At 36.3% G+C, this 9,566-nt stretch overlaps 2 protein-coding genes across 2 annotated transcripts; both read right to left on the bottom strand.

Moving 5' to 3' along the window:
* Positions 1–6,464: 6,464 nt before the first annotated feature.
* Positions 6,465–8,354, bottom strand: LOC149793776 (uncharacterized). Its single transcript, XM_089967769.1, has one exon. It carries the CDS (start codon positions 8,352–8,354, stop codon positions 7,503–7,505), a length of 852 nt encoding a protein of 283 aa, XP_089823895.1. The 3' UTR covers positions 6,465–7,502.
* Positions 8,315–9,555, bottom strand: LOC149793775 (uncharacterized). The gene is made up of 3 exons (XM_089967768.1): positions 9,287–9,555; positions 8,709–8,825; positions 8,315–8,482 (listed from the first exon to the last, which is right to left on the bottom strand). The coding sequence occupies exons 2-3, from the start codon at positions 8,811–8,813 to the stop codon at positions 8,315–8,317; spliced, it is 273 nt and encodes a 90-aa protein (XP_089823894.1). The 5' UTR covers positions 8,814–8,825; positions 9,287–9,555.
* Positions 9,556–9,566: the final 11 nt, after the last annotated feature.

The raw sequence follows: 9,566 nt of genomic DNA, 5'->3' as shown, positions 1-9,566 counted from the left end.
AAACGGCTAAACTCAGAATGTTCTAAGCACTGACAGTATATTTTTTGTCCAATTAGTTTTCCATGTAAGAGTACTATAAGGATTCTTTAGAACTGGCGGAGGTCACTGAGGGCTACTACTGCTGACCTTGTGTTCTGTGGGGGTTTATTCGGTGGTCGTCTGCTTAAAGGAGACTAGAAATCAAAATTTTCTTTTTACGTATGTAATTCTCTACAGATTTTAATTCGATTGCAATGTTTATAAATGAAACATCGAAAGCGGGTAGTGATTATATTGCGTGGAAGATACCACGATTCCGTAAATTGCCGAGTTTTTCCGAGTTTTAATGAGACGACAGATCACGTGGTACCGTGACGCTATACTAGCGAGTCCTCGAATACAAACATAAACATTGGCGAGCGAGGCATACGGGAGACCACATTTGGGTTGCACATTCAAAAGTTGAATCTGCAGTCTGATATAATAGTTTATGTACTGTACTGGTAAGTACTAAAAGAAATTTGTTAGGCACAGGCCCCGGGCTGGTGACTTAAATAAACTAAAGTCCTGAATGAAATTCCACAAGCCCGGACAGTTCATACCTGTCAACTCTCAAGCCGCGAGAAAAACCTCCCGATTTTGGGGGTATTTCCTCATCTACATCCCGATCTCGTAATATCTCTCAATTTTGCGCAGCGAAGTCCCGATTATTACATTATGTCTGTCAATTTTCATTTGTCAGAAGAAAAAACCCAACCCCAATCCATTTTTAAATATAACGTATGCAATCCACAGTCTAAACTGCCACACTGCTGACATCGTAGCGATATGACTGAAAAATTGTTAAAGCTACGTTAAAAATTCAAATCACACGCACACACGTCTAAACCATAGCTGCCAACCTTCCAGGCTCACAATTAGTGAAAATAGGGATAAAAAGTCGTGAATTTGGACATGAATTCGTGAAAAAAACCATGACAATAACTCCATCCACTCTGACCACTCCGACCGTCAATACTACACTATATCAAGTTTGCAAAATAAATATAAAACACTACACATATGCAGAAATATTTATTTATCAAGATATTATACTGTGGCAGACTTGAACTTCCTCAACTGCTTGATCGTAAATTTGTTTTCTAAACAGTTCCGACTTATTGCCTGCAGGTTGATCTTGGGGACTAAAATTGCTGACAAATTTTCTGCAGCTAAGGAGGCCCTAAAGTCTGTCTTAATTTGCCTCCCTAAAGAAAATATTCTTACGCTGTCACTGTTGCTGTGAGTAATGCACAGGAACTGCAGCATTTTCGGTTCTTCCACAGGAAAAAAAGCGATTTTCGAGTCCGGGAATATTTGTCAGAACAAATGTTTAGCATGGTCTCCAGCTGATAAAGGTAGATTGCGTTCGACAAGAAAACTCACAAATAATGCTTCAGCGTTGGTAGCCTGCAGGTCTGCCGCAAATGGTTTAAAATATTCCAGAGATGAAATCTGCGAATTCTTAATTTTCCCAACTTCTACGTGTTTTTTTGCAACCGACATTCTTCCTCACATCGTCTCTGCGATGACACACTGAGCGCAAGAAGCATGAATGAATATCAATGTTTAATGGCAGAATGCACGGCCAATTTTTTATATATTCCAAATTAAACTTCACTTTTTGAGTAATACATTTCTTTTTCCTTGGTGGTGAAGACAATTTCAAAATCTTACATGTGAGGCAGAACGGTAACTCAAATCAGTGTTTTGACGCATGCGCGGAGCAAATTTCCGGTTAAGCCCCAGTTTCTCTCAAAAGCATTTGTAAAACTACTCTTATACATATAGATTAAAAGAGGCTAAAATGCTTGTTACTGGGCCAACTGTACTAATCGGCTGTAGATCTACTAATATCGTGACCAGCAGTACCGGACCGTTTCGGCAACTGCGAATATCACGACTAGCGCTTAACGGGAAATCGGTTATTTTATTAAAGATTTAAAATAATTGAGGATTGGAAAATTCGTGAATTTTTGGCTTACGGCGTGAATCCGTGAATCGCTGAAAAAGTCGTGAAATTCACACCAAATTCGTGAGGGTTGGCAGCTATGCTAAACCCGGCACTGGACGAAATAATTAATATCATACAACAGTTTTTTTCTTCTTTTTTCTTCTTCAGTAAATAGAACGTGAAGATTAAACATTATTCAAGTAAATTTCAGATTTTTTAAACAACTACAGCAGTACTATAGTAAAAAAAAATAATTTAAAGAATAAAATTGTCACCAATTAGCTTAAATGAATGATCACGTTGAAATTTTCTCTGCAAACAAAATCGCATCTCCATTTCCGCCAAAGAAACTCGGCCAGTTAACACCTGACATTCCTCTACCGTATATGAAAAGTTTAATTACCATGATTAAATTACAAGGAATAAAACAAAATATACCATGCAGTATATGTGGCCCTAAAGAACTAATTCTGAATAAATATTTTAATCAGCAAACAGTGTTACATGCATTAAGACTTAAACCTAAGAAAATAAGGTGGGGCATAAAACTTGAGAAAAACAGTTGCCAGGTAGGTGTACGGTAACTTGTGACTGCAGATTTGAACTGTTAAAATGAAGTCCATGGCATCGTAAGTAACAACAAAATAGGCATCGTTTATTTGGTAATCAATTGCTGGTGCTTATACATACACACACTGTCGAACATGGTTTCTTGGAAGTATGTCCGAAGGGCAGTCCTTTTCACAAGATCAATGTAAGGATAAGGATTCTATTCATTAGTCACACAGGCTTTATTGTTTGCGTACTTAAATCAAAACTTTAGCTATTTTGCAATTTAGCCAGAACTGACCAGAATATGCAAAAGGGGCTTGTCATGGGGGAATAATAAGGCATATCACAGCGAGAAAAGGCACGTCAAATGGGCGGTCGCACATTGGGGCAAGGGGGGGGGGGTCAATAGTCCCTCCCCCGTTCTATTGTCAGACAGTTAATGTGAAACTTTGACCTTTTTTTTTAATCGCTCCTTTTTAAACTGCCCAAGGAATAGTTTTATATCAGTTCCAATTAATACAGATTACCGTTTATGCATACTACATGTATACAATGCATTTTTTTTTAAATTTAATTTTTATAAGATTACTGAAAATTGTGTTTTCTTGAAACACGACAGGTTTAGAATCTTATTTTTAGCAAAGCTTCGATTTGATTAAAATCAAATCTAAATTTCACCTACGACAGTGGTGATTTGATTTAGATTGTGCCGTGTTAAGGCATGTATGTCAACATCTTGAAAATACATTTACTCATTTCACCAGCGCGATCAAAGTTTCCTCAGGCAAACACTTTTTGTTTCGACAAGCCTGACGGGCACCTCACTTTGAATACAGGATGGGCCGGAACTAAAACCAGAAGGGGCCCAGGGTGTCGGGTTATCAGATTTGTTTTTAGCACTGCTGTTTTAGATAAAAGATATGTGGATTGATTGTTGCATTTTGTGGTCACTTACTCGTCCTTCTGCCCATTTTCGTAACTCACACGTTTAACTCTTTTCCCAGGATTTAAAATGTTCAAAGGTATGTCTGGAACAGCGCCAACTTTTAGTCTAGGTCTAGCATTTGCGTATCTTTGAGCTGCTATTTTTTCATGATCCCTCTCGTAACATTCCTTTGAGAAATGAAACGAGCACATAGTGCTGTATGGTGTTGCTTTGAAATCGACTCATTTGTAATAATGTACCCATTCTTTCATGATGCCTTTATCTTTCGGAAAAGAAAAAAAAGATATGTTCACAGGCTTTTCTTAATGTTCTATTACACCCGTAAGCAACGCAAAACGGTATTGTCTTTTACTCTGGCAACTCCCACTTGGGTTGCCGGAGTCGCTACTATGACGTCACATCCCGAAAGTAACCGAATAGGCGCGGAAATTTTGCATAGGTCACGGAAATTCAGCTCCTAGAAGATAGGCCAATATTTAAATATTGGCATTACAGTCGCAGATGATACTTCAGAATAAGGTTTTCTGCTATAGTACTTTTATTATTATTCTATATTTCCATTGGTTTCTGGTCTCCTTTAAGGTACTGGCTTTGGTTTTCAATCGTCGTCTGCGTAGTATCAAGGGAACCATAGTCGAATGGAGTCTGAGTCACTGGAACTGACAGGGTATTGGTAATGGCGTACACACTGTTACTGGGAATTTGCGGTTAGTTGCTGGATATTCAAACAGGAGCGAAGTAGAAGGAATCAAGGATCGGTCATGTGGATAGATTGGTGCTGTAGCTGTTCTAGGCGAGGCGGCTTCATACATAAGCGACATGAAGTCTGCTAGTCGCAAAGGTTTTGCTGCGAGTCTCACTCGTGAATCATCATTATGCGGAGCGACACCTTTATTCATGTTTTCCACTTCGTTTTATTCTCCACCAGCTTTTACGAAAAAAGATTTATCCATCAGGTTCTATGAGATAGGATTTATCCATCAGCTGTTATGAGATGGATTTTCTCATAAACTCTTGTTCAAGCTGTTTCCATGACTCAATAGAGACAGAGAGAGAGAGAGGAAGTTCAATCCTCTTGAAAGAGGTGTCACTTGACAATGAAAATATGGCTACATTTGGGGAATCCTGGCTTGCGAGAGATACTGGATCGAACTGAGAAGACAGAAGTCTGTGTGAGCTTCTGGTGAACAAACTTTACTGAAATACTCAACATATAAGATTACATTCCAAAATTAAACTACATAATCTTAAATTACGGATATAAGAGAAACATATAAAACTACAATATTCTTTCACTTACCAACATCATACATTTGTATAATTTCTGCCTTTTAGAATATAATTAAATATCGAATAATTTCAAAATAGCTAAAGAATCTAAAATTCAATATTTCAGACTAATACCGTAATTGAAATATATTTTACTGAATTTATTCTAAAATGTCAACATATTAAACTCTATTATTTAATGAGTATTTTATTCCTAAATTAACTATTACTGAGTACGAAGTTGGAAGGCGAACGTTGCATTTTGCTATAATCAATAATATAATTACAAGTAAAAATAAGTTCTTCAAACAATTAAACTTTCCAATACATTATATTAAAGAATAGTAAAGAAATATTAAAATAATCTAATGTTGCAACGTAGTGATGTTAGATTAACATCTTAACACTAAAAATCCTTATACTATATGGAAAATTGTACATAGACGAGAGTCCTACTTGTAAAGACAAAAGTCTGTTTGAGCTTCTGGTGAATAAACTGGCATATGCGTAGCTCTGACTCTTTTTATATCAGTTTCTTGGGACAATGTAAAATATGGACATGTGCCTAGCTCTTGTGTTCACCAGAATCTCAAGGTGAGGCTTCATAGTTTCTTACAGACTATCGTCTAGGTCTATCTTCGTCATTTGACAGACAACTCTACCACGGCAGCGCGTGGATCTTAAAGTTTACGAATTTTAGTTTTCCGCAATGCGGTAACTTACACAACTTAGCGTGTATAGTTTTTGCTGACTCTATGATACAAGGGAAATGTATGTACAAGACGGTTTTGTATTTTGTTCAAAAGGGGCGCAATCTTTACTAAATAGTATATAATTGTAGTACCGAAATAAATGGATTTAATCTCAATATATTTTAATAGAAAATTACTTCCAATATAATTTAGTCTAAACTTACTTTTAATACAATTCAGAGAAAATTTCAATCTTATTACTTGTACTCAAAAGGTCTGTCTTAATAGGCATATGCCACTCAGATGAAATATGGGGACAAGATATTTAGCCAGATATATGCATCTCATATGAAATGTGGGGACTAGATATTTAGCCAGACATATGTATCTCATATGAGATGTGGGGACTAGATATTTAGCCAGATATATGTATCTCATACGAGGTATGGAGACAATATATTTACGTCTTCCGGCAACCAAATTCATATTTAAGTAAATACGGAAATAGAGTGAAGCAACTCCCCTGGTTTCACGTATTTTGCACAAGTTCTTCGAGAATTTTACGTAACTTTTGTAACAACGATCACAATTTCTTTCAGTCAAAATGCCTGACATTAAAGTAAAGACCTATTTATTTCGTTAAATAATAGAATTATTCACTTACTTACTTCTTTGATGGATGTTCCCTTCATTTACAATTATAGTAGCGACGATTTCTTTGAGTTAGATAATTGAATAATATTTGTATTCTATGTACTTTTGTATGGATTGAACAATGCTGCAATTCTCTAACAATCGTTTACCACTCGTAGATGGCAGTTCTATTTATTGGCTTGTTGGCCACTTCATAACTGGACTATTTCTTCAGAATTGTGTGCTCTCAGAATACCTTTATAACGCTATAGACGTCGATTATGGGCCATATTGAAAGCACCTATATACTAGAAACTGAAAGCACAGTTGCTTGGAAAAACATAAGTTGAATGTAGGAAGAAATGAACCGTGACAGAAATAAAGAAAATGAAATCTTGAGTTGAAACAGTTAATCTTATATCATATTTTCACTGCTAACATCATCATAAACAGATGCATGACAAGGTATATTCACATAATGATTCAGAACAAGCCGCAATCATTAATTTAATGGGAAAATTCTCACGACGTGATTATTAAACAAAGTAATTTACACAACTATAGTTGCACAAAACGGTAGATACATAAAATCTTCTGTTTGAAATGGACTTTTCATGTCGGCGAGAAACGTTAGATTGGCTAATAGACTAAAAAAAAAACAACAATGGAAATAATAAACCCTCACCAAACATGTGGGAGAGAGAAAAGAAACATATCAAATAATACCCTATCTATGAAGGAGCAGACATGTTTTGTATTAAATACATGTTACATCACTGATCCCTATGACTGTGTTTTCATTTTGCATTGACTCTCTCTCTCTCTCTCTCTCTCTCAAATGACAATTGTGAACATTATAGTTCTGAAACATGAAGTTATTATCCAAATGAGATTAAACTCATACCTTATTAGAGTACAAAACTGGACACAACAAAATAGGATGGTAATTAATGAAGATAAAACAAAATGTATGATTTTGGGCACATCACACAAGCTACACAAATTAGGGAACCCAGAACTATATCTTGCACTAAAAAAATCATCTATTAGAAAATGTCAAACATGAAAAGCTTGTAGGTGTGAACGTAGATAATAATTTATTATGGAATTGATAAGCTTTGTAAAATAAAGCATTATTATTATTATTATTATTATTATATTGCACAAATGCTATGTCCATGTGTGTTACCACCTCTCTGCTACGTGTACAATTCACTATGTGGCAATGTTAAAAACTAATTTTTCTTACAGCGGGGCCAGTACCACTTTCCCCTTGGTTTTCGGCGCATATTTACACATGCATAATGATACCACTGGAATGCGTAGTCTTCGTTGTCACATTTTATCATTTTTCCATATTCTTGCTGATTACATATGCAATATGTGGCCACATTATCATTGTCAACAGCATCAATAATACCATTTTCAAGTTCCCGAGTCACAATTTCTGGTAGAACAAATGACATAAAAAAAACTCTCTGCATGCCATCACTAACTTCTGGCTGAATGCAGAGTCATACTTTACTCTAGTTATGCAAAGTTCCTTGCTGGTAAACACAACAAAGTCACAATATTGTACTTCACGGATATGCATCTGGAGTTGCACTTGTGTGAAATACCTATGTGTTGTTTTTAGTGTCAAGTCCTCTGTCAAGCAAAACGCTTTATCACTTTGTGCAGTATCTGCCACTGATGACTCCCTGTGTTTGTAGGGGCACTTAATTTCAATGACCCCCTTTCCACAACATTTACACTTGGTAAGGCCATCGCTTGAGACACCCAAAAATGAATTCTCTTCGCTAATCAGGAACCCAGTCAATCGGGCCTCAAACTCTGTATGTTGACTGCTTATGGTACTAATGAACAAATTCCTGGCCTTTTCTTCATTACTTATTCCCCATTTTACAGCCGGCTTTCTGCTAAGGTCAAATGTAGAATAACCCATTATATTTTTAACTAGGGTGTCCAGCAAAGTGTCTGCTCTTCTAACTAGGACATCGTGGGCTTTTGTTCCCGTAATGCGACCTTGCCTGTGTCTATACCACAGTGGGCGCACTGAATGTGATCTCGTCATTTCTTCCAAATTTAAGACTTGCTCTTTTGAGCAGGAATAATTACTCCAAGTCTTGACAAACAGCAGCCGTTTATCCTCTGCTGGAAGGCCTGTAAATGTCTCATCAGTCAGTGAAGCTAAAAGTGGTGGAAATGCTTGCTTCGTCTCCACCGCAGATTCAGTGTCCAGCTCTCCATCTAGAGGTGGTATACAGGAAAAAAAGCAGCATCTGAACATGCAGCCTTTAGTGATTTTAATGTCTCTGTTGATGGCAGCTTGTTATTTCCACCTGGTATAATGGAGTCCACTGGTTTAATCCGATAACCAACCAAGCTTTGGAACTCATCAACTGTCATGGGTTCCATCTAAAACAGAGAAAAGACTTACAATATATTTTTAAAGTAGCAGCACAGATTAAAAAGTGTTAAAAAGGTATCCAATACAATTCCTTCCTATTCTTAATTTATACACAAATGAATCGGTTCGGAAGTAACATAGACATACTTTGACTTAATCCGAATAATTTCTTTTTTGTAAAAAAATATCTATTAGCTGGCACTTTGCTGGAAATACTTGAACTTTAATATTTACCTCATCACGAAAACTTTTGTTCCACTTGCACGCTTGACTAGTGGATGATGTCTGTGTCATGCCAAGTCGAACTCCAATTTCCACCTTGAAAAGAACAGCAGCCATACCTTTCCAAGCCTACAATAGAAACCCAATGATTTTAGACAATGTTTATATTCTAATAATTCTTCACATGTAAATTTTACTTCCAAGTAAGAAAGCATGGTTGAATAATTTCTAATTTGAATAGTTCTGTCATCTTGGTGTATTTATCATGCTCAATTGGTTGGACATGAGTGTGTTAAATCATTAATTCTCAATCCCCCACTGTCCAAATTTTATAAATAAAACGATTTCACAAAAATAAGAAGTGCTGAGAATTCAATGCATTAGAAGCTATAGCTATTTCCCTATATATGCAGTTTATTGGAGCATTTAAAAATAACAATGTTTATGTTTACCTGTATCATACTTTTAAATTATTCTTTCCAACTTCAAATTTAAGTACAATATGATATGGAATGTAATATTTTTTATCACCAGATGCCTATATACAAATTTAACAATTATTTGCTGAGCATGAAGCAACAAATGTTTACCCAGCCATGCAAGTGCAATGTGCACAGTGGACTGTAGCTTCCTTCTTTCTCAGACACACCCAAGGGTGGTGTGGCTTGTCTTTCATTCTCTGAGACGGTGTCACCTTAGCAGAAAGGAAGCAGACAGGGCTGTCCTCTTCAATAAAATGGTAATACACCTCCTTCACAAAAACATAACTGAAAAACAAATGATGTTCAGCCAGCACTGGTTCTTCAGAAAGTCAAAAAATTATGATCTGCAATCATTCGCAGGCAAGTGTCATGATGATCACCTGTGAAA

The sequence above is a fragment of the Sinohyriopsis cumingii genome, chromosome 8 (assembly GCF_028554795.1).
Source record: "Sinohyriopsis cumingii isolate HCF-2022 chromosome 8, ASM2855479v2, whole genome shotgun sequence".
Taxonomy (NCBI): Eukaryota; Metazoa; Mollusca; class Bivalvia; order Unionida; family Unionidae; genus Sinohyriopsis; species Sinohyriopsis cumingii.
This window is presented reverse-complemented; position numbering and strand designations above follow the sequence as displayed.

Excerpts from the sequence above, each read along its gene's own strand:
- LOC149793776 (XM_089967769.1), bottom strand. The coding sequence starts at position 8,354 with ATGTTCAGATGCTGCTTTTTTTCCTGTATACCACCTCTAGATGGAGAG.
- LOC149793775 (XM_089967768.1), bottom strand. The coding sequence starts at position 8,813 with ATGGCTGCTGTTCTTTTCAAGGTGGAAATTGGAGTTCGACTTGGCATG. Across the intron at positions 8,483-8,708 it reads ACAAAAGTTTTCGTGATGAG|ATGGAACCCATGACAGTTGA; the intron begins GTAAATATTAAA and ends TCTCTGTTTTAG.